Consider the following 25117-nt stretch of genomic DNA (forward strand, 5'->3'; position numbering starts at 1 on the left):
AAACTAGGACAATAGTCTCTTGTTTTGTTATTCAAAGGAATTTCACCTCACTCTTTTGAACTTGGTCTAATTATTTTAAAAGGTCATTTGCTCATTTACACTATATTTTTAAAAGCTCATTTATTTTTACCAAACATTATGAAGTCCAGAAAAGAAGCATTCACTGCAAATTATCACTCACTTTCACAGTTTCTAACCTTTTTTTCTGCCTCTTATACTTGTAAAGCACCTTTCAAATGGGAACGAAGTATAAATCACTGCAAGGTTTTCCTCCTAAATCTGCAAGGAAGAACTTCAACATCTATGATGAACCGGCATCTGGAAAAAGACCCAAAATATGCTCAAGTTTGTGTTTAAAAGATGTGTGCAAGTGAGGACAACTGGGAAGGTCACACACAGCACTGCAGTCTGTGGAAACAAGAACTCAGTAATAGGTCTCTGTAGTTATGAGAGCAAGCAGTCCTGCTTTACAGAGCAGAAGAGGTTGCAGAAATCACACCCCACAAGGTTGAAACACCACCTTTAAATATGACAGATGCTGCAGAGATGGTCTCTCCTGAGTGGGTCTCTTCAGGCACAGAGCTATAAAACTGAGTAAATACTTAGCTCTTAGGGGCACAAACCAATAGACTCTCAAGCCTGAAGGATGCTTAATAATAGAAAAATGTAAAATACACTATTTAACCACATACTAACAATCTTCATATTTATAAAGTTTTACAATGGAAAATGGAATCAGTTACTGCCTATGAAATATACAGTTTTAATAAAACCCATAAACTGTTTGAAGAACTTTAGCAATTGCAGTGATTCTTAAGCTATTCATATTTCAGTAAGTTACAGAACAAAATTCATTTAGAAAAGCTATCATGATGCTTTGACAGTATGCTGTACTGTTAAAAAATACATTACACAGATTAAGCTACCTTGTTTAGTGAAATACTTGTTTAAGATATAAAAACTAGTCATCAATCACCGTTACCTAAATGTCCAATCCCACCCTCTATCATAAGCTGTTTCAGGACTGGCATTTGAAGTGTTATCACAAAGTTAGAGTTATACTGGATGTTCCTCTAAAGACAGGCATGATAAAATTGTACTATTTATTCATTTAATCAATTTACTAATACTTGAAGAAGTTTAAACTTGTATCGTATTCTAAATTATATAATCTTATTTGGTAGAAAACAGAGGAGTCGTTGAATATTTACATTTATTTTCTAGCGATCAGGAAACATTACTGCTTCAACCACCAGGTATGTGTGTATCTATGTGGGTATTTTCTTCCCAGTTACATCTGACACCGCAATTGTTTATGTTTTGTGAAAGTGAACTGCTACAACCCTTATAAATTCTCTTGCACTACTATTAGTCATAGTCCCCTCAAAGTTTCATCCTCCCTTGACTTCTATGACTCTGTCCTCCCCTGGTTCCTTTCTTACCTCTTTGGTTGTCCCTTCTTTTGTTGGGCCTTCCTGCGTTCAATTTCTGTTGTGGGGAGGTGGGGGAAAATCTCAGAGATCTTTTCCTTTTCCCTTTCCCTTCCTTCTCTTTCCTCAGACAACTTCATCCACTTGCAGAGTCATCTTTAGCATCATCACACTGATGGCTCAAAGATGCACCTTTCCCTTCCATCATTTTTTTAAACAGTTGAGCCTTTGTTCAGTCCACACAGCAAAAACTCTGTCAGGCACCTATCGTCTCACATCTTTCCTGGCGTAACTTCCTTTTCTGAGATGTCCTAAACACCATATCACCAAACACCCATATCCTGTCTTCAGGGCATATATATTGCAAATGTCTGCTGGAATTACAGACAAGGAAGGTGCACTTAACATCCTCCTCTCTTTTGATTTCGTCAGTGGTTCTCTCCGTGTCTTCCACTGCAAGTCTTGCTCCCCATCCTCATTATTGTTAGTCATTTCTATTTTGATAACAACCTGAAGCGTCAGTCAGGATTGCAATCACAAAGCACTTTGCAACATAGAATAAAATTAACTCCCTGTCCTAAAGAACTTACATATTAAATAGAAGGATGAGATAATGAATGGATGAAGCCTATAATAGAAGGGGTGGGGATCTGGGAGGAAGATGAGCACAATAGCAATAAGAATGGCTAGCTATATAAACTAGCTATGTTCATAAATGAAGAATTCATATTTCTAAAGAAATCATTTATAGGCTTTCAATAGGACTCTCATCTTTAAACCTTTCACAATAGACTTTGTCATCTGATTGCCTCACTCCTATCATTCCCCCTTCTCTGCCAATGCCAGTCTTGGCAACCTGCTAGACCCTCACTCCCACAACCACCAAACTTTCTTCTCTGCCATCACTTACATATAGAACATCCATAAACTCATTTTTCTCCAAGGTGAGACACTGGCAAAGAAGGAAAGATTTCTGAGGTGGCACCAAGCCTTCACTCTCAGGTGCTGTAATACTAGTGTCTCTTTCCAATTGTTGGGTTTAATGTGTGAATGGCTGGGTGATGTTACCGGCCTCTGATATACAGGAGATCAGACCAGATAATCCAGCAGTCCCTTCAGGGCTTAAATTCTTGACACTTACTTGATTCCTACAAAAAAATCATTCAACTAAGAGTTAGTCAGAAAGCTTTGTGGGGATATTTCCCTTTTTTAACTGGCTGTAAAGTATATCTTCTACCTGTTGTTAGGCTTCGAAGATTATGAGCTATCTGGAAGTGGAACCGTAACTAGCTATTTATGTGGACAGTACGTAAGGCATTATGAACAAAGCACACTGCAAGAATAACTACAGCATACATAAATAATACCAGAAAATGAGTGAGTGAGAGTATTATTTACTGCAGCGTCGCTTTCCTTAAGTCAAGTCCCTACCATCATCAAATCCTTTTTCATTATTTTCATTTGTTGTTTTCCCCAAGTCAAAAGGGTTCATTTCAATCTTCCCTAACAGCTTCTTTCTAAAAGCATGAAGACATGTTGTACTGGCAGTAACAGCTTTTAAAAAGCATGCAATTTAACACTGTGCATATAAAAAGTTGTTCTAAAACTAGCATAGTCTACAATTTTCAGGGAAAAAATTAGTTACTAACGCCCATACCTGGACCTGTTTAAAAGGCTACAGAAGATCATAATTCTTAGGACACGAGATAAACTGCTGGAACAATCAAGCTTAGTCTGACACAATTATAAAACATTCCAGCACCCCAATGGTTCTATAATCACACTCTAAATTAGACTTAACCTAAAACTATTTTCTGGGGAATTGTGAGAACAATCTGCTGGACTTGCCTGGATTAAGGTATGTGTTATGTTTGCAGAAAAATCTGTAGAAAAGTGTGGGGTGTACTCTATGGGGGGCAGATACCATCAGAAGCATTTATGGAAGGGTTTGTAAAGTTTAGGGAGAATAGGCCAAAGAAAGTCAGGCTAGTCTCATGTAAGTTTCCAAAGATTTCACCTACATGTATATTCTAAAAAATGTCCTAAATTAAAAAGAAGTCCATGAAACCATCTGCTTTGATTAAGCAAAGCTTTAAATCTCACCTATCAGGTGATCTATCTTAACTTACTTTAACATAAACCAATTTGAAATCTCATGTGTTTTTGAAATATTCTAGACCCTTGCCCACTTGCATGTTTAAAAAACGTTTCTCTTTCCTATTGTCCTATATGCTTTAGCAACTGGGAAGCTAACAAACTACAGAACTAGTGAAAAATGTTTTATGTGTTATTTAATTAATCTAGTAATGTCTCAAGCCTGATTAACTTTTCTTCTTTTCCATATAGCCCTGTAATATAACTAAATTTACATTTTTTTCTTTGGAAAAAAATTGTCCTACCATATACAAATAGCATTATTTAAAACAACAGTAATAGCAATCACCAAAACAAGGAACAGAATCAAACTTTACAAGAGAAAAGCCTGGTTCAATATCACAGCAATATAAAAACAAATTTAGTTTGGAGGCACATCCCCATTTTTTGTCTTTATCAAAAGTGACCCCAAATTACAGTATGCCGCTAGCTGACACTGGAAAGATCACAGTACAATGGCAAAGTTAAAGGCAAAATAAAAATACCTGGGGTTAGGAGCCTAAGGAAAACTATGGAGTGTGCTTGTATAGTAAACAAAGGGGAAGAAAAAGAAATACCTAGAAGTCATGCAAGACAATTTTTGGGTAATGTACATGGAGACTAAATTAGGGAGGTAATACAGTATCTGACCACACGACTAACTGATAAGCATCTGCTTATAGGTGAGTGTTAATGGTTACTTGCAGCCCCCTCATCCCCAAGTAAACAGTAAGTCAACTCTTCCCTATGCCTGCCATTCCCCACCTAAAAGGCTGAGCCAGCGCACAGGCTGGCTCAGCTTCTGTCCCTGCCATGGGGAATCAAGCTCTTTCCCTTTCCCTAACAGGGAACAGCCTGATCCCCACAACAACGATAGAAGCTGAGCAAGTCTGCATGCCAGTTCAGCCTTTTAAATGCAGAGCCGCAGGGTGGGGGCAAAGTGGGGGGTGACAAATTTTGGCAGTTACTCAGTTACCGGATTACTTGCTCTTTATTCATTCTAGGGATATTAGCTGGCCAAGGAACAGTCTATGAGAGACAAGTGTAAACCTGTGCACATAGGGTAAACAATACATGTTGCTGGAGAGACTAGAAGAAAGGAAATATAGAGAAGTACAGGGATGGCTATTCTGGAAGAGTAAAGTGGCAACGGGTAAGAGGTAAGCAAAAGAAGTTATAAGCAGGTGCAACGGATATCCTGGGGCAAGTTCAAGATTTCAGTTAATTATCTTCAAAGTTCTTCATAGCCTAGGCCCAGGATATATGAAAGGTGGTCTAAAGCTCCAGGATGCAGACCACATTGACCACGTCAATCCCCTCTGTAAGGAATGGAATTGTCCAGGAATGGCCCTAGGCTGTGGAATAAACTCTCCCAGCAACTACAGGCCACCACAAACCTCACCACTTTCCATTCCAAGTATCACACTCATTTCTCTGGCCCTGCTTTCCTGCTTTCTTCTTTTACACAAATGCTCAGAGTCTGTCTAATAAGATGGATGAACTGGAGTACCTCATATCAAAGGAGGAAGTTGACATAATAGGCATCACAGAAACATGGTGGAATGAGGACAATCAGTGGGACACTATCATACCGGGATATAAATTATATTGGAAAGACAGAACAGGTCGTGCGGGTGGCGGAGTGGTACTATATGTGAAGGATAATATAGAATCAAATGAAACAAAAATCCTAAAGGAATCAAAATGTTCCATAGAATCATTATGGATAACAATTCATTCCTCTAATATGAATATGGCATTAGGAATATATTACCGACCACCTAACCAGGACAGTGATAGTGATGCTGAAATGTTAAGGGAGATTAAAGAGGCTATCACAATAAAAAACACAGTAATAATAGGAGATTTCAATTATCCCCATATTGATTGGGTACATGTCACCTCAGGACGGGATTCAGAGATTAAATTTCTTGATGCCTTAAATGACTGCTTCTTGGAGCAGCTAGTACAGGAACCCACAAGGGGAGAGTCAATTCTCAATCTAGTCCTGACTGGAACGCAGGATCTGGTCCAAGAGGTAACTGTTACTGGACCGCTTGGAAATAGTGACCACAATATAATAACTTTTAATATTCCTGTATTGGGAAGAACACCGCAGTGGTCAAACACTCTGGCATTTAATTTCAAAAAGGGGAATTACACTAAAATGAGGAAGCTAGTTAAACAGAAACTAAAAGGTAGAGTAACTAAACTAAAATCCTTGGAAGCTGCATGGAAACTGTTTAAAGACACCATACTAGAGGCCCAACTAAAATGTATACCCCAAATAAAAAAACACAGTAAGAGACCTAACAAAGAACCACCATGGCTTAACAGCCATGTTAAAAAGGCAGTGAGAGAAAAGGGCAGCTTTTAAAAAGTGGAAGTCAAATCCTAGTGAGGAAAAAAGAAAGGAACATAAACACTCCCAAATTAAGTGTCATAATGTAGTAAGAAAAGCCAAAAAAGATTTTGAGGAACAGCTAGCCAAAAATTCAAAAAATGATAGTAAAATGTTTTTTAAATACATTAGAAGCAGGAAGCCCGCTAAAAAAGCAGTGGGGCCCTTGGACAATAAAGATATAAAAAGGAGCGATCAAGGAAGACAGTGCCATTGCGGAGCGATTAAATGATTTCTTTGCTTCAGTCTTCACGGCTGAGGATGTTACAGAGGTTCCTAAATCTGAGCCAGCCTTTTTAGGTGACAAATCTGAGGAACTCTCCCAGATTGAAGTGACCTTAGAGGAGGTTTTGGAGTTAATTGATAAGCTGAATAGTAACAAGTCTCCAGGACCAGACGGTATTCACCCAAGGGTTCTGAAAGAACTCAAATGTGAAATTGCGGAGTTATTAACGGTGGTTTGTAACCTATCCTTTAAATCCGCTTCGGTACCCAATGACTGGAAGACGGCCAATATAAAGCCAATATGTAAAAAAAGCTCCAGAGGAGACCCTGGCAATTATAGACCGAAAAGTCTAACATCAGTACCAGGCAAATTAGTAGAAACAATAGTAAAGAATAAAATTGCAAGGCATGTAGAAGAGCACGAATTGTTGGGCAAAAGTCAGCATGGCTTCTGCAGAGGGAAGTCGTGTCTAACTAATCTATTAGAATTCTTTGAAGGGGTTAATAAACATGCGGACAAGGGGCACCCAGTGGACATAATATACCTAGATTTCCAGAAAGCCTTTGACACGGTCCCACACCAAAGGCTTTTATGTAAATTAGGCAGTCATGGGATAGGAGGAAAGATCCTTTCATGGATCGGGAATTGGTTAAAAGACAGAAAACAAAGGGTTGGAATAAATGGTAAATTTTCACAATGGAGGGGGGTAACTAGCGGTGTTCCCCAGGGGTCAGTCCTGGGACCGATCCTGTTCAACTTGTTCATCAATGATCTAGAAAATGAGGTAAGCAGTGAGGTGGCAAAGTTTGCAGATGACACCAAGTTGTTCAGGACAGTCAAAACCAAAAGGGATTGTGAAGAACTACAAAAAGATCTCAGCAAACTGAGTGATTGGGCAGCAAAATGGCAAATGAAATTTAATGTGGGTGAGTGTAAGGTAATGCACATTGGAAAAAATAACCCAAATTACACGTACAACATGATGGGGTCAAATTTAGCTACGACAGATCAGGAAAGGGATCTTGGAGTTATAGTGGATAGTTCTCTGAAGACATCCACGCAGTGTGCAGCGGCAGTTAGTAAAGCAAATAGGATGTTAGGAATTATTAAAAAAGGGATAGATAATAAGACAAAAGATATCATACTTCCCCTATACAAAACTATGGTACGCCCACATCTTGAGTACTGTGTGCAGATGTGGTCTCCTCATCTCAAAAAAGATATATTGGCATTAGAAAAGGTTCAGAAAAGGGCGACTAAGATCATTAGGGGCTTGGAATGGGTCCCATATGGGGAGAGGCTAAAGAGACTGGGACTTTTCAGTCTGGAAAAAAGACGCGATTGAGGGGCGATATGATAGAGGTATATAAAATCATGAATGGTGTGGAGAAAGTGAATATAGAAAAATTATTTACCTTTTCCCATAATACAAGAACTAGGGGACACCAAATGAAATTGATGGGTAGTAGGTTCAAAACTAATAAAAGGAATTTTTTCTTCACACAGCACACAGTCAACCTGTGGAACTCCTTGCCGGAGGAGGCTGTGAAGGCCAGGACTCTATTAGGGTTTAAAAAAGAGCTCGATAAATTTTTGCAGGTTAGGTCCATAAATGGCTATTAGCCAGGGGTAAAGTATGGTGCCCTAGCCTTCAGTACAAGGGCAGGAGTTGGATGGCAGGAGATAAATCACTTGATCATTGTCTTCTGTTCTCCTTCTCTGGGGCACCTGGGATTGGCCACTGTCGGCGGACGGGATACTGGGCTGGATGGACCTTTGGTCTGACCCAGTATGGCCATTCTTCTGTTCTTAAGAATATAACCACACAGATATTTACTTTTCAAACTTTTACCACAACAACCCTGCTGCACACAGGTCTGCCTTGGGGAGAGGATGAGAGAACAAGCAGGTGACAGAGGAGCTATCATGCTGCTTTTAGTGAACTGCTGCGAGGCACTCAAGCAAACAGGTAAGTGCAGTATTAAGAACTTACACAGCGCAGAAGAAAGTAGGCTATAGTGAACAGTGAAGGGAGCCTAAGGGCAAGGGGTGTCCCGGGGGAGGCTCAGGGAAGAAGGAGCAGGGTACCATGATAACAGAAGAAGTGAATGTGGGGGTTCCCGTGCAGAGCCTGGGTCCGAGGGCGAGGTCAGAGGTGCCCGGGGGCCTGGAAGAATGGAGACATGAGAGGGGAGATCAGAGGGGCCTGGGGAGGCTGAGGACACGGGCAGGAGGAGAGAGGTTACCCTGCAAAGTCTACGGGCGGGCTGAGCTGCAGGGAGCACGGGAAGGACGGGGACTCTGTCAGCGGCAGGCCCAGCAAGCCACATGGAGTAAGTTGCGGTGCCCGTGGCAGCCCCGCCCCCACTCTTACCAGCCCGGCTCTGGTGCTTGGGGATCACGTAGTACTTGTTTCCAAACTGGTCGCTGCCCACATACTGCTTCTCAGGCCCGAGGAGCCGGAGCCGCAGGGCGCGCAGCAGCCGCCAAGGCCCGCTCATCCCGGCTGGCAAGACACGCCCCCAGACCACTCGGCCGCCGCGACTCCCTCCGGCCGCGGCTCAGACAGCTCTTCCAACAAGCCCCGCCCCTGAACCTGAGAGTGCCAAATTCGTGTCCCGCCGGCTCCCTCTCAGCCACGCCCCTGGGCCGAGAATGCCTCGGACGTGCCCCGCCCCTTTCTCCGCAGCCCCGCCCCCGAGGCCGAGAAAGCCCTGAGCGTGCCCCGCCCCTACCGTGAGAGCCTTGTGCGTGCCCCGCCCCCTCTGTGCGTTCCTCCCTGGAAACGAGCCGCGGACTATCCAATAACCGCACTCTGCATTGGTCGCGGCTGTTTCGTTCTGAGCCAATCAGCGTCACCCTATTTACAACATGGCGGTGTTCCTGAGTCTGGCAGTTGCCTGTTCCCGCCATGTTGGCCTTCATTTCGGCCCGCCAGGCCGGCCTCGACGATCCGTTGCGATTGCGCCGGGCTGAATCTACCCGGAGGTAAAGAGCCTCTGGGCTCCTGCATTGCAGTTGTTTTCGGCTGGGGTCCGACTGGTTGTGTGTTCTGGGCCTAAGGCCTCGCCTGGGGATTTCCCTCTTTTCATTGGCGCTCTGCACGTGCCTGTCCACACGTCGGACTGCGCCCGCCCGAGGAGCCAGGACCTAGCCCAGCCTTTCGGCCTTACAGCTGCCCCAGGGGTACTGAGGTGATGGCGGCAGAGATGCCCAACCTCAGCCTCGAGCACCGTGTTTCCCCCACGGGAGCAGGTAGGCAGGGCCAGGCCTCGCTTCAGCTACCCTGAGGCGGCGGTGATGTCTTTACACCCAGGCTGTGTCAACACTCGCACCCCCCTTTTGAAAGGTGGATGCTAATGAGACACTTTGGGATATGTTAATGAGGTGCTGCAATGAATATGCAGCACCTCTGCATAAGAACAGCTGCTTTTGATTGCATGTGACTCGTCTACACGGGGTCCTTTTCAAAAAGCACCTGCACACTTACAAGTCCCCTTATTCCCATTTGGTTATAGGAATCAGGGGATTTTGACATGTGCAGGGTTCTTTCGAAAAGGACCCCATGTAGACAAGCTGTGTGCGATCGAAAGCAGCACTTTTGAAGTGCTGTGGCTGTTGTGCTAATGAGGCGCTGCATATTTATTGCAGCGCCTCATTAGCATTTCCTGAAGTGTCTCAGTTGCATCCCCCTTTCAAAAGGGGGGTGCTAGCGTAGACACAGCTCCAGTGTTATCCCCACCAGATGTCAACAGGGCCTTGCTGGGCCAGAGTTTTGCACGGGATTTTGATGGCATAACATGTCGGTCTTGTCTGTATGTTATCCTCTTTTCCAGTCTGAGTGTCACTGGATGGAGTTAAGCATTAGGCTCTTCTCCTCTGTTTCAACTTTGTCACTTTTTCCATCTCCCCATTTCCAGTTAAGCTTTGTTCTGCAAGTTCTCACTGTCAACATTTATTTGGTGAAAAACACAAAAAGCTGTTTATTAAATTATTTTTCCTTGTGTTGAATTGTATTAATTGATGATATTTTGCCTCATGCAGAGTTGTTTTATTTTTCTGAGAGTAGCCTCTCTAGATTTGGTGTTTACTCTAGCACAGGCATGTCCAGCCCGCGGGCCACATGCGGCCCTGGACAGCTAGTAATGCAGCCCCACAAGATCGTAAACTTTTAATATTATTGTGTGATTTATATACATTAACTATATTATATATTTTATATGCAGCCCAAGACAATTCCTCTTCACTCAGTGCAGCTCAGGCAAGCCAAAAGGTTGGACACCCATGCTCTAGCGCAAGGATATGCAAAGTGGGAGGGCATGAAATTTCCTAAGGCGGGTGTGCAGCAAAATTAGCTGCTGTGTCAGAGGCTCATCCATCTAACTAAAAATGTTGAAATGTTACTCTTTTTATGAATGTGTATTCACATTTTATGGATGTTTATGTACTGATTAATATAAAGTTTTTACATTCCATATACTTATTTTCTTACACATGCCAACAGCTTTTTTTTTTTCTTTCATATCAACATAACCAAAATGTCCATCAGTTTGTCTTACTTATAGGCAGGCTGGGAGGGCCCTGCTAATTGCCGGTGTGAAAGTTAGGACCCAACATAAAAAGTTTTCCCACCCTTGCTCTAGAGGAGGCAACAGTAGTGCCAATCCCAAGCATTCAAATATGTAAGTCCAAAAATAAGATTTTAAAATACTTGTATATTGCATTCTTTTTGCTTACCTTCTGGACTTTGTGTGGTTTCACGTGTTTAAGCTTTTCTCTGTAACCACAACAGTTAGAAACTTCCTTAGAAAAAGTAAACTGTAGTTCTTATATAATCACCCACTTCCTGGAGCTGATGCATTAACAACAAAATTTCCAAATATGACAAAGCTTGTGATAAAATGACAGTGGGGAGTAGTATGGTATGCACCTCAGATGTGTCTGTCTTCTGCTAGACTCTCTCTCCAGTTTGTCCACGTTCTTTCTGTAGTGTGGGGGCCTCCAGCACTAGACACAATAATCCAGATTTGGCATTATCGGTATCAAATAGATAAAGCCCTGCAAATTTGCAGATATCCACAGGTGTCAGCATCTGTAGATGCCTTTGTGGATCTGTATGGCTCATTTTTGCAGATATGGATGCTGATGCAGACTCAAATGTAGCTAGAACCCTGCAAATTTGTGGATACCTGCTTTGTATCTGCAGGCATGCAAATCCAGGTGGGTCAGTGCGGATGTCTGCAGCTCATTGTATACTTTTACAGAAGTGGCTGAAGATACACATTGTGCATCCACACAGGGCTCTAGGAATAGAAGGAAATAATTTCTGCAAGCAATGCTCCTATTATTGCAACCTAATATGCCATAAGCCAGGAGCACACTGTTGACTCCTATCCAGCTTTTCTTCTACTGTAATTCCCAGGTCCTTTTTTGCAGAACTGCCACTTAGCCAGTTGGTCCACAGCCTATAGCAGTGCATGGGACTCTTCTGTCCCAGGTGCAGGTCTCTACACTCATCTTTGTTGAACCTCATCAAATTTCTTTTGGCCCAATCCTCTAATTTGTCTAGGTCATTCTGGACCCTGTCCCTACCCTCCAGTGTATCTTTACCTTTCCCCTCACCTTCGTGTCATTAAGATGGCGATGATTTTGTTCACCATCCTGATTAACTAAGATAAATTCCTGGAGCATTCCATTCAATACTGGCTGCTATCAAGACACTGATCTGCTTTCTGTCCACCTCATAGTCCATTAATCCAATCCATACTACTTTAACTTGGTTGCAAGAATATTATGGGACACTTCACTAAAGTCAGTATATGTCACATCCATTGCTTTCCCTTTATCCACAAAGCCACTTATCTCATCATAAAAAGCAATTAGATTGATCAGATCCCTTGTTTTAATCTAGTGCCCATCCTTTGCTTTTTTTCCAATTGTCTGGCACCTCCCCGATCACCACACATTTTCAGAAATAATGGCCAATGGCTCTGCAATCACATCAGCCAGCTCTCTTATCACTCTCAGGTACATTAGGTCCAGTCTTGGGAATTTGTGTATATCCAGCTTTTCTAAATACAATAAACTCTTTCATATCCAGAAGCCACAGGACCAGGGGCTTGCCATATTCAAATATTCTAGACAATAAAGAGGTGTACTTAGCAATGAAAACACTAAAGAAAAGCACGATTAGATATTGAGAAACAAAAATGTATGCAGAGTACTTTACTTACCAAGAGCAGTAGTATGTACATTGTAAACTTATACTGTATTTGCTGTATTTATTTATTTGTAATTACTTTCACTATACCGTGCTTACGAGAAAAGGAGCTAAAATTTACTGATGGTTAAAATGCTGGTTATTTGAGAGTTCCAGATGATAGAATGATGGATATGAAATAATTTACTGTCATCTTTAACCTGTTCTTTCGCTGCTGAGGGCTGCTTACCTCCTTCTACTGCCCAGTGCAGCTATCTGGGAGTTGATCTTGTCTGTGAAAACAGATGCAAACAAAAGCACTAAGTACTTCAGCTTTTTCTACGTTATCTGTCACTAGGTTGCCTTCCCCATTCAATAAGGGTCCCACACTTTCCCTGACCACCACCTTGCTGCTAACATGCCTATAGAAATACTTTTTGTTATTGTTTACATCCTACTTTAGTTGTGCTTTGGCCTTGTTGATTAACAACACTATTTGGGCATGTAGGTGTGTATATTCCTCCCAAATCATTTGTCCAAGTTTTCACTTATAAATTTTCTTCTTTGTGTTTAAGACCACCAAATATTTCTCTGTTAAGCCAAGCATGTTGCGTGCCATATTTGCTCTTCTTTCTGCACACTGGGATGGTTTCTTCCTGCATCCACCTTTAGAAATTTTTAAAAGACATCTAGCTCTCCTGGAATCCTTTTACCCTTATATTAGCCTCCCAGGGGGTCCTGTGCATCAGTTCCCTGAAGGAGTCAAAGTCTGCTCTTCTCAAGTCCCCAGGGTCTGTATTCCGCTGCTTTCCTTCCTTCCTTTTGTCAGGATCCTGAACTCAAACATCTTGGCTATGTCTACACTAGCACACTACATCGAAGTAGCCTATTTCGAAGTAAGGACATTGAAATAGGCTACTTCAACACATATTGTCTACACGTCCTCCAGGGCTGGTGCCATCAACGTTCAGCATCGAAGTAGCAAGGGGGAACATCGAAAGGAGCCACCCTGGAAGGAAACGTGGAGCATCCACACACACAAGCACTCCCCATCGAAATAAGAGGCAGGAAAGCCCGCGGACTTCTGGGTCAACAGCAAGCCGCTCCTTTAAAGGGCCCCTCCCAGACACACCCGGACTGCACATAACAAGGTCGGAAGAGTACTCTCCACGCTCTCACAGACCAAGTCACAGCAGCTATGGACCCCCAGCAGCAGCAGCAGCAGGAAGAGGAGGCCCTCCAGGTAGTCATCCAGGGATCTCCCTCTGGGGGATGTAGGTCCCCACCTACAGACAGCTACTGCTCCGTGGGACACCAGTTTGCAGTGGGAAAGGCCATGGTCGGGGCTGTCATGATAGGTAAGGAGGCCCGGGCACGCACCCACTGGGGGGCGCGGGGGGGCATTTGTGGGGCTGGGGAGGGAGGGGCACCAGGGAGTGGGGGTACCCGGGGAGGTGCCCGGGAGGGGAGTCTGGGGGAGGGCCCTGGGGCACCCTGCACACCCTCATGGCCACCTGTGTTCCCTCCCTACAGGTGGTCCGTGCGCTCAATGCCATGCTGTTCCAGAGGGTCGTCCAACTCGGGGACCTGGATGCAGCTGTCACTGGCTTTGCTGCCATGGGGTTTCCGAACTGCTTTGGGGCCCTGGACGGGACCCACACCCCAGACCACAGCAGAGGAAGATACATCAGCCTCAGGGGCTACCACTCGGTGGTCCTGCAGGCCATGATGGACAGTCGGGGCCGCTTCCAGGATGTGTATGTGGGCTGGCCCGGCTGCGTACACGATGCCCGTGGTTTTAGGAACTTGAGCATGTGCTGCCAGGTGGAGGTGGGGACCTACATCCTCCAGAGGTAGATCCCTCTGGGGGATACCACCGTGCCCCTCTGCCTCATGGCGGACGCAAGCTACCCCCTCCAGCCCTGGCTTATGCGCCTGTACACTGGGCACCTCAACTCCAGCCAGGAGCAGTTCAACGCCTGCCTGAACTACACCCACCAGGTGGTGGAGAGGACCTTCAGCCGCTTGAAGGGATGCTGGCGGTGCCTCCTTGTCTGCCTCGACGTCAGCCTCCAGAACATCCCCCAGGTTGTGGGCGTGTGCTGCACTCTCCACAACATTGTGGAGAGCAAGCGGGAGGCCTTTGTCCAGGGGTGGGTGGTCGACGCTGGCACGGGCTTCCCCCAGCCGGCCGCTGCACCCAGCTGCTAGGCCCACCGTGAGGGGGTATGGGTCCGTGAGGCCCTGCGGGCCCTCTTCGATCAGGGAGACACGTGAGCACCTCCCTGGCCTTCCCTGGAGGGCCCCTCCACACAGCCCACTCTGCCCACACACCGTCCCCAACACACGCACACCACGCCCCCAATAAGCACATGCCTCCAGTTCTTTGAAAAATAAAACTTTTTTTTTTTTTTGAAAGCTGCTAACTTTGTTTTGTGCACAACAGAAACTGTAACCAATGGGGACAACTATATACATGGGGGACACTAGTGCAAATGGGGTCCTGGCAGACGGCTCGGCCGTTGGTCCATCAGTCTGGGGTGGGGGTAGAGGAGTGCAACCCCAGGCGGGTACAGCTTGCGACCGCCCCCCGTGTCCGCAGTCCCTGGCGCAGCTGGCTGGGGGCTGGGAGGACCAGCAAGTACGGCCGGGATGCCTCCACTCGCTGGTCTTCAGCCTCAGTGGGCTCTGGTCCTGGGGAGCTGGCAGGTGGGGTGGCAGGCGGCCCGGGAGACGGGCGACAGCCTCCCAGATCGACCTGGCTATGTCTTGGAACACGCCCATGAAATCCTCCCACACCACCCACTGCCGGGTGGACTCCTCCCTGTCAAAGCGGAGTCTCTTCTCTGCCACTTCCCTCTACTGCCGGAGAGCTGGGGGTCCACAGGGGCCATCCCCAGGGTCCAGTGGTAGCGGGACCGTCCCGCTAGCCTTGGGGGTGTCTCCGGGCGCTGGCAGTGGCTGACCTCCAGCACGCTGTCGGGGACAACGGACGGTGCCTGGCTGCCTGGGGCGTCAGATGGTGCAGCTGCAAAGAGGGAGGGGAAGGCTGTTAGTACCATGTCCTGGCCTGTGGCCTGTTCCCCCGGCTCCCCTCCTTGGGTGCTGGGTCTCTGTCCCTGTCGATGGGTGTGATGTCCCTGTTGGCTGTCCCCATTGCATGGTTCCCCCCCCCCCGCCCCCAGGGTTAGGGCACCGTGCTGTCCATGGGTGCGGGTGCTGGCAGGCGCTGATGGCCGTGCCGCCATCCTGGGACCGTGCTGTGGCTGGGCGGTTGTGGGTTGTGGGTCTGCTGGGGGTGTGTGGGGCTCCTGGTCATTTCTGGTGCCCATGGCCCATGGACGTGTGCCCTGTGGGGTACGTACCTGATGGTCCATTGCTGTGGTTGGGGGAAGCCCAGTGGGTGGACTCCCGGCTGGTGCTCTGGGAGGGGAGATCTGTGAGGAGCCTCCCCCCCTCCCCGCCCCTCGCTGCTGGACCCCTCCTCTGCCGTCCTGAGGAGGGGCTCCTTGGACAGGCCCCGGGGTGCGGGGCTGGCCTCTGGGCTGGACTCCAGCTCCGAGGCCTGTTGGGGCTTGTCGGCCGTGGTGTCAAGGGTGGCCAGGGGCCCAGGATGTCCTTGACCTCCCTGTAATAGTGGCAAGCAGCGGGGGTGTCCCCAGACCGTCTGGCCGAGGCCCAGGCCCAGGAGTACCCCTGCCGTAACTCCTTCACCTTACTCTGGATGTGATCTGGAGTGCGGGTAGGGTGACCCCGGGCAGCCAGGCCCTCAGCCAGTTGGGCGAACTCTTCTGCGTTTCGCCGCTTGTTCCCCATCGCATGGAGCACCTCCTCTTCGCCCCAGAGTCCCAGCAGGTCTCGGAGCTCGGCCTCTGACCAGGAGGGGCCCTGCCTCTTTTTGGCCCCCTGCTTGGCTGTTGGGGGTGCCTGGGTCCCCTCAGGAGGGGAGCCCTGGGGGCGCTCTGGGGGCTGACTTGATGCCATGGGTGGGAGGTAGATGGGTCGGGGTCTGTAGAGGGAATGCAGGGCTAGCACGTGCGGGTGCTGTTGCCTGCGCGCTCTCAGCTTTCCACCCCAGGAAATTCGGGTCCGTGGTACTTTAAAGGCTGCTGCACTCGGGGACCATAAAGCCCTGCAGGGGCTGGACAGAGCATCTCAACCCCCTGAGCTGATGGCTGCCATGGAGGACAAAGTAGTGGGATGCGGATTGTCTACACACATCCTACTTCAACATTCAGTGTCGAAGTAGAGCACTATTCAAGATGGGAATAGCACGACGTCTTGCCGCCTAATGTGGATTTCAACATTGAAAAAGCACATGGTGTGTGTAGACACGACAGGTGCTATTTTGACATTGTGCCAGCTACTTTGAAGTAGCTGGCTAGGGTAGATGCACCCCTTATTGCCACAGTTGCCTAAGTTGCCCCCTACTTCTACTTCCCCTTCCACTTCTTCTGTGATTGTGAGCAGCAGGTCAAGAGGAGCATGACCCCAGTTGGTTCCTCCAGCACTTACACCAGGAAATTGTCTTCAACATTCTTCAGAAACTTGCTGCATTGTCTGTGCATTGCTATATTGTTCTCACAGCAGATGTCAGGATGATTGTAATCCCCCATGAGAACCACGGCCTGCGTCTGGAAACTTCTTTTCCTTGTCCAGAGAATCCCCATTTGCTTCATCCTTCTGATCTGGTGGTCTATAGAAGATGTCCATCACAACATCACTCTTGTTGCTCTCGCCTCTAATCTTAACCCAAAGACTCAAGCTTTTCTCCAGTTGTGTACTAGAGCTCTGAGGAGTTATACTGCTCTCCTACAAACGGTGCAACTCCTCCACTATTTATCCCCTGACGGTCCTGTCTGAACAGTTTATACCCCGGCATCTGAGTTAGTCCAAGTCTTGCTTCTTATGTTTGTTTACAGGCACCTTAGATAACTAGCCAATGGCCCTACTTTTTGAGAATGAATCTGGAGGCTTCTCCTGTTACATTCTCATTTTTCCCCTCTAGATATTAATCCTGAAACTTGAATATGGCACTTTTAATTTCAACATAGTTAAATGTTTCATTGATGATTTTATAGCAATATTTGGCTATTCTCCTTATCCCTTATTACTAAACCACATCCTACACCTTTTCATGCACCAGGAGACTCTCATGTTACCCTACATAGCTGCCAAAATTTTCAAATTCTTTGAACTCTGGACTTTCATTTGTGCATATAAATTGTGATTTTCTTTTACTTTTGCTAGCAAATGGGGTTGTTCAGTAGAGTGCATATTTTCATAACAAGGTAGCAGTATTTCTAAATTCACTTATGGAGCTGACTGTTGGTGCATATCACATTTTCGTAGCTAAGAGGTGCCATAATTCATCAAACCAAAGAACTGATCAAAAGTGTTTGTGGTTATCAACTAGTTCGTTCAAAGCTAAAATTTTATTTCACTTTGCAGTAATTACAGGTTGTCCCTACAAATGCGAAAGGATTTTGTCTCAGAAATATTGTAATAAATACACAGTTGGAGCTCATCATGTTTCTTAGGCATTTTCTTGCTAATAATATCAAATTAGTAGTATTTTTCTGAATTTATAAAATGCTGATTTTCTTTTTTATGCTATTTCATCTTGGTGCACATTGTAATCTTAGCAACACAGTTTTTTGCTTAATATGAAATTTGATTAATTTGAAGTTTAAGAACAAATATCTTGTCAGTTACAATAGTAGCTTAATTAACACCAACAGCAGCTGGATTAACATGCTTATACAAATTAGAGATAAAAACAAAGCTTTTATGGTAACAGTGAATGTCTCTGATATTTTATTGGCTGAATTTGAATTTTTAACAAATTTTCATGAGAATGTGTGCCATTTTTTCTTTCTTAGTGATGTGGAAAAGATATTTAATTCTTTGTGATCATTATATGGTAGGGCTTTGTTATCCATTTTATATAACAGAAATCACTTTTTAATTCACAAAAATAACTGGTTTGTCCACTAGGTGTCCTTAGTTTTATTAAATAAACTCTGCCAAAGGATGGTGATTGTGATGCAGACTAACTTTTTTGTCAATATTGTAGACATAAAAGTATATAAGCATTTGATTTCACTTTTGATTCTTGAATTATATACCAGTTTTCATTTGTACATTTATTGATGTTAATTGCTAAATAAAGATTTGTAGTCCTCCACCTTTAAATAAAGTGGTGTGATGATTTCAGCCAGTCACTTCATATTTTTAGTTTACATCAGTTCTGAAAGTGTTCTTTGAAATGTAAAGGGTGATAATTTCAATGTATTGAGTCAAAGGAGAACTGTGGGGATGCAAAATTTAACTTTTTCTGTTGTGCTAAAGAAAAGATAAAATTCTAGAGTTTCCTGATATGTGTTAATGGTTTGAAATATTCTGTTTTTTAAAACAAAAAAGCAGTCCCGTAGCACTTTAAAGACTAACAAAATAATTTATTAGGTGATGAGCTTTCGTGGGACAGACCCACTTCTTCAGATCATGTCAGTCCCACGAAAGCTCATCACCTAATAAATTATTTTGTTAGTCTTTAAAGTGCTACGGGACTGCTTTTTTGTTTTGATAGTATATAGACTAGCACAGCTTTCTCTCTTTCTGTTTTTTAAAGGGTGTTAAGCTTGGAGTTAAACAAAGATAGAGATGTGGAAAGAATCCATGGGAGTGGTATTAACACCCTTGACATTGAACCTGTTGAGAGAAGATAGTAAGTAAATTATGCTATTTTTATTATGAGATATAATTTATAGAATGCGTTTAATTAACTGGTTTACCAACTTTGAACCTTCAGTTACTTTGAATAGATTATGAGTGTATAATGTTTAAACTCATGTTATCTTTGTTCTGACAGCATGATATCAGGTGGATCTGATGGTGTTATTGTACTTTATGACCTTGAAAACTTCAGCAGAAAGCCATGTTATACATGTAAAGCAATTTGTTCTGTGGGCAGGTATGTACCTTTTTAAATAAAAGCATTATACATTTTTTTAGCAATTTTTGTTGGATATTTCTCCATGAAATATAATTACATGTTGTACCAGAAAACTTCAGGAAAAAAATTGTTCAGTACCAAGATTCCAAAACATATACAATTAAAGTATTATATATCAATTGTCATGTTGTCAGAATAGCTGTTTTGGCGGCGGGGGGGAGGCGGGGAAGGTTGGCCACTAGGGCTGTTAATAGTCAGGTAACACATGAGGCTTACTGGTTACAGTTAACAGATATCGGCTGAAGAAGCCCCCTCCGCCGCACTATCATGGGCAGGGGATTGCTCCATGGGGCCATCACAGGCAGGGGCACTTCAGTCTAGCCAGAGCAGTCTCTGCCCTCAGCAGCCAGACGGGAGGCAGCTGGACAGGCTTCTCAGCCAGACTGGGCTGGAGTGGCCTCTATGCTGCACACATGGGTAATTTAGCTGGACTGGAGCAACCCACCTACAGCACACCACGAACCAGAGTTGCTTTGTCTGGCTGGAGTGCCCCCACTCACAGCACGCCAGGGACCAGGTCTGCTCTGGCTGTGGTGGAGTGTCCCTCACCCATAGCACCACCACAGATGGGGAAGCTCCAGCTGAGCTGGAGCAGTCAAGGTCCCTGGTGTGCAGTGGATGGGGAGCACTCCAGGCTGGCCAGAGCAGGGGTGGGGCTGGGGTGGGCTGGGCTGGAGCGGCCTCCCCAGCTCCCATCTCTCCATCTCCCATTGGTTAACTGGTTAAACCTACCAGTTAACCAATTGGATAGTATTTTATATCCTTATTGACTACTCTAGTCATTACTTTAATAATACATGTAAAAATTGTAATCTACTGACAATACAGTTGCATAACACTTTTCATCCAAGGAGCTCAGTACTGGAAAAAGGTTGGATATTTTTACAGATGAGAAAACTGGAGGCACACAGAGGCCTATGACCTTGCAGGATCAGTGACAGATGGCAATAGAAGCCCAGACTCCTGATTCACAGTCCTGTTTTAACCATTGAAAAACACTGCTTGTCCTCTTTACAACTCTCAGATTCCTGCTATGTGTAAGCATAAGGACAATAATGTACACTTCATTGTCTTTTAGTAGACTAGAAATAATCTAAAATAATTTGCAGTTACTTACAAAGTTGAAAAAAGTGAGGCTTCTAGACGTAAATGAGTTATGCAGTGATAAGATGGAATTTGCCACAAGCATGGTGGAATGAAGACAGTCCCAAAATTACTGGCAAAATACAGGCCATAATTTTGTTAACAATTTATTCTACGTTATTAGAGAACACACAGTATACATGGCTGACCTGTAACAGAATTAGTACATCTGTGTAACCTAATCACAAGTGTCCAAAGACAGAGATTTGTCAGAATTTTTCTGCTGGTCACAAGGATTTGTTCATTTTATGCATTCATTATTCTAGCAGAAGCTGTCTATCCTGGTACTTTAGAAGGTGGACCCTCCAACAAGCAAAGCGTTTTTCTGTGCCTCTACTTGTCCTTCCCTGAAGGAGTTAGTGGTTACCATCTTGCTTTATTCCCATGCCTGCAGATTTAATGCCTAGAAGTTGAGTGTGTGAACTAAGTACAGCATTACCTACAACAGCATAAGGGCCTAAATTGTGACAGGAAAATAAAAAGTTGAGAGAGCACACTTGAAAACATGCTACAAGAACCGAAGATATTGTTCTTTATCTGCAGTCTCTAGGCGTGCATCCTTATGGTCATCTGAACAAACTAAAATCATAATATTAAACAAATCCCAGAATTAGAACACATTTTGAAATAAACATAACTAAATTACATAATACATTCTAACATAAAACATGAAGGCCGTGGCTACACTAGCCCCCGCCTTTGAAAGGGGGATGCTAATGAACCACTCCAGTAGATGCTAATGAGGCACTGCGAGCCACCAGGGTTCTCTGGTCCCATGACATTTGCCAGGCTGCCAATGTTGCTGGACCAGAGAGTCGTGGATTTCAGAGGTTTACACATTACCAGATACCAGCAGTATAGGTTACTGTGTAAATCTCCCTTGACTATCAGATGACAACCAACATGGGCTTGTTGTTGGGAGCAGAGATCCATTTATTGTTACTTAACCTCATGAGATTATTGTCTTCTATCTTAAACAGTTCACCAGTCCTCAAGATCTGATTACATGTGTTTAGGCACCTGTGAAGATGAAAACAAACAGGACTCGTGTTGCATAATACTATGTAAATTTCCTTAAGCGTTGATCCGTCTGAGATAACTATTGGAATGAAGATGGTACAATTAGCAACATACTAAAATAGTAAAATTTTATAATTTCATCTAGCAGTTCAGTCATAGCTGTGATTTAACATTACCATTAGCAAATAATTGTTAAAGGTCCCAAACCTGCAAAACTGTACATCTCATAGTTACTCCTCCATAGAGTCCCATTAATGTCAGAACTCATCAAGGCATGTAGAATGAAACCCTAAAATACTAATTAAATGTCAGAGCCAACATTGTCGAGAGTAACTGAAAATTTTGGCATCTCAATATTTGAGTGCCCAGTTTGAGACATCTTAAAGTAGCTAGGTTGTGGGGGGGTTTCTGTTTTTTTATTTTTTTATTTTTTTTTATTTTTAACAGGGTGGATGCTCAGCACTTTGAAAATCAGCCCTGAAGGGGTTCAGATTGGTCACTCAGACATTCAGGCATGAAAATTACTGGTCACTTTTGAAAATTTAGGTCCAGTAGGTTTAAAAAAATAAAACTAGTAAAGTTTAAAAAACAAAACAAAACAAAAAACCTTGGCCAACTAGTATCAAATCAGAGATACACACCTGACCTTAACCAGTGCAATTTTATTATTGTATTACAGGAGCCATCCTGATGTACACAAATTCAGCGTAGAAACAGTTCAGTGGTACCCTCATGATACTGGCATGTTTACATCAAGCTCATTTGATAAAACATTGAAAATATGGGATACAAACACATTACAAGTAAGTAATTACTAATTATTTTCTTAACTGCTTGTGGTCTTAGCCATGTGATGCGCTGGGCATCTGTTTTAAGGTGCAGTATGCCTAATTCCCATTAAGCTCAGTACGAGTTGACTCCTTCAGCATTTTGAAGGATAGAAAATGTCAGGATGGTAGCATTCAGAACTGAAGATATGGAGTGAAAAGGCAGAAGGCGAAGTACTCCTATCCCTACCAGTGTTCTTCAGTCTTGTTACCCATAACATAGTACTTCATTTTTTTTTGCTTGATTGCTTGGTTTTTCTGCCTTAGCCTGCTAATAGGAGTGTTGACTTTTGATGACAGACTTTGCAGTATGTACACTTGTCCACCAACAGCTTGTCTCAGAGTGTTATTTGGAGTTTGGATGCAGGAGCTGGGCCAGAGTGGCAGGATGTAGGGGGTTTGGAATGTAGTGCAGTATGGGGTACTGGCTCTGGAAAGAGGGTTAGAGTGTGGGCTCCTGCTGGGTGCCACTTACCTGGGATGGCTCCAGGCTGGTTCAGCTGGCAGGCAGAAGTAGCTCATAGAGGCAGTGTTACCTTTTTGTTTTTTTTACAGTGTGTGGTGTGCTTGGTAAGAACCAGATATTGCTTTAGAACCCTGGTTGGGAAAGCTGTAGCCCATGGGTCAGATCCAGCTCTTGGCTTAATTGGTTATAGCCCATAGAAAATCTCTGTGCTGTGAGCTAGAAGCCCTGTGCCTCAGTGCTCCTTCTCCAAATGCATCCTCACAGAGCTGGACCACAAGTGTCAGCTCTCTCCATGGTAGAAGAATCACCAAGCATCTGTGTGCACACCTCTACTTGTCACACTCCCTTCCTCCACCCCACAGAGACTGAATGTGAGCGTTGGCTTACTTGGCTGCAGGGGAAGCCCCAAACCTCCGCGCCCCTGCCCTTATTGCGTCTGGAGCATGGCATGCTGAGTTCTCACCCACCCCCAAGCAGGAGCTGCCCCAGGTAAACTCCTGCGCTGGAATATCTCACTGCAGCCTTGAGGAGCCTCCCACATCCTAGCTTGCTCCTAGACTTCACACATAACCCTGAGCCTGCTACACTCCTATAGCTCCCTTCTGGACCCCAGACCCTAATCCTGAGCCCCCTCCTGCACCCTAACTTCCACCCAGCCCCTGCATGCCCATCCAGCCTCCTGCCCTGATCCTGCTCCCTCACTCTAAAGCCCTTAGCTCCAGGCTGGAGCCCCCTCTTGTACCCTAGATGCCTCATCCTACACCCCAGAGTCTGCACCATCAGCCAGAACCTTCATCACCCCCCCAACTCTGAGCCCCCAACCACTCATAGAACACCTAGCCCCAACTCCACATAGATTGGCCATGTGTCAAATCAATTTTTGCTGTGTGCATCAATATGGAGATAATGTGTTGCACATCATCTCTGTATGGGTGCACTTAAAATTCATTCTGCACATGTATGTAAAAATTGGAGCGAACTCTGTTAACAAGAGGTACTGGCTCTGATATAAGACGTTTTCTTTCTTTCTTTCTTACTATCACTCATTTCTGTTTCCATATCCCACCTTTTGCCTTATTACTTCCTTCTTTTTTAAGGCTAGTCATCCTTTGGAGTATTTTCTCCCATTCTTCAGTATTGTACCACATTAGCTCCATGCCCTGCCAATGCCAGCCTAGTTTTGATAGCATGACTATTTGCATGATTAGGAACTTGGTAGTGTTAGCAGGTGGCCAACCTTATAAACAGTAACTGTAACTTAAAAAAATGCTTAATCAATTTTAAAGAAGAGATTTAAATTCTCATCATAACTGATAAATGTTTTCTTTTAATCACTAGCCTGCAGATGTGTTTAATTTTGAGGGAACAGTTTATAGCCATCATATGTCTCCAGTTGCTACCAAACATTGCTTAATAGCAGGTATGTTTAGATTTTTAAGAAATTTCTCTCTATACTTGAGTTATATTAATAGGCAAATAATTCAAAAGGAGTATTTTTCTTTTTCTTTAATGACTATTTTCCTATGCAACATCCTTATCTATTTTCAAGCAAGTAATATTAAAGACTTCATAAAAATGAGGACATTTTTTAAAGTAAAATCACTTCATTTAGGCTTATAGTGTGCATGAGAATACTCCCTTTGCATTTCTGAAATGAGCAAACCACACACCAGGAAGTTTCCTTGGTTCAGCTACAGTGTTTCTAAATACACACAACTGTATTAATACAGCTAAAGCAGTATTTTGTCTCGATTTATTGTATTTGAATGTGTACTGTAAACTATGTGTATTTACTTTTGACTGTTAATCAAAACATTCTTTAGACAAGGGTTCATATTCTTAATTCATAAATCTAGTAAAAAGAGCAGCCTTGTTTCCTCAACAATATTTAACTTTATTGTTAATGTGGGAAATGCATTAAAATTATATGCAGAGATTTTGAAAATATATTTGAACTTCAAATCTATTTTATAGTAATTTTGATCAGTGAGAAATCTGACACTGACAGTTTCTTTATATCTTTGTAAAAAGACTTGTTAGACTTTTTGTTCCTTGATAAAAGTTGGTATGTTACATTGTCTTGTTTTTCTTGTTACAGTTGGTACCAAAAGCCCCAAAGTACAGCTTTGTGACTTGAAGTCTGGATCCTGTTCTCAAATTCTGCAGGGTACTTTTTAGACTGAACCATAATTTTAAACAATAACTACTTTGAGTAAACCAGCCAGTGTAAAGAAATACTATAAACAATGTGTTCTTT

At 44.0% G+C, this 25117-nt stretch overlaps 2 protein-coding genes across 4 annotated transcripts in view; one reads left to right on the forward strand and one right to left on the reverse strand.

The window, feature by feature from the left end:
* NDUFAF2 (NADH:ubiquinone oxidoreductase complex assembly factor 2) overlaps nt 1-8800 on the reverse strand; it is a 112738-nt gene extending 103938 nt beyond the window's left edge. Inside the window, exon 1 of one of the 2 annotated variants that reach the window (XM_074995540.1) lies at nt 8565-8800. In XM_074995540.1, the coding sequence (XP_074851641.1) occupies nt 8565-8691 (127 nt within the window). In that variant the 5' untranslated portion in view covers nt 8692-8800. The remainder of the gene's footprint in view (nt 1-8564) is intronic. The other variant, XM_074995539.1, reaches the window with a different exon arrangement.
* A 254-nt stretch (nt 8801-9054) lies between these two features.
* ERCC8 (ERCC excision repair 8, CSA ubiquitin ligase complex subunit) overlaps nt 9055-25117 on the forward strand; it is a 44302-nt gene continuing 28239 nt past the window's right edge. The window contains exons 1-6 of one of the 2 annotated variants that reach the window (XM_074994272.1): nt 9055-9178; nt 19021-19116; nt 19261-19362; nt 22247-22370; nt 24199-24280; nt 24959-25027. In XM_074994272.1, coding sequence (XP_074850373.1) covers nt 9102-9178; nt 19021-19116; nt 19261-19362; nt 22247-22370; nt 24199-24280; nt 24959-25027 — 550 coding nt within the window. In that variant the 5' untranslated portion in view covers nt 9055-9101. The remainder of the gene's footprint in view (nt 9179-19020; nt 19117-19260; nt 19363-22246; nt 22371-24198; nt 24281-24958; nt 25028-25117) is intronic. The other variant, XM_074994273.1, reaches the window with a different exon arrangement.

Source organism: Carettochelys insculpta, chromosome 5, assembly GCF_033958435.1.
Source record: "Carettochelys insculpta isolate YL-2023 chromosome 5, ASM3395843v1, whole genome shotgun sequence".
Lineage (NCBI taxonomy): Eukaryota > Metazoa > Chordata > Testudines > Carettochelyidae > Carettochelys > Carettochelys insculpta.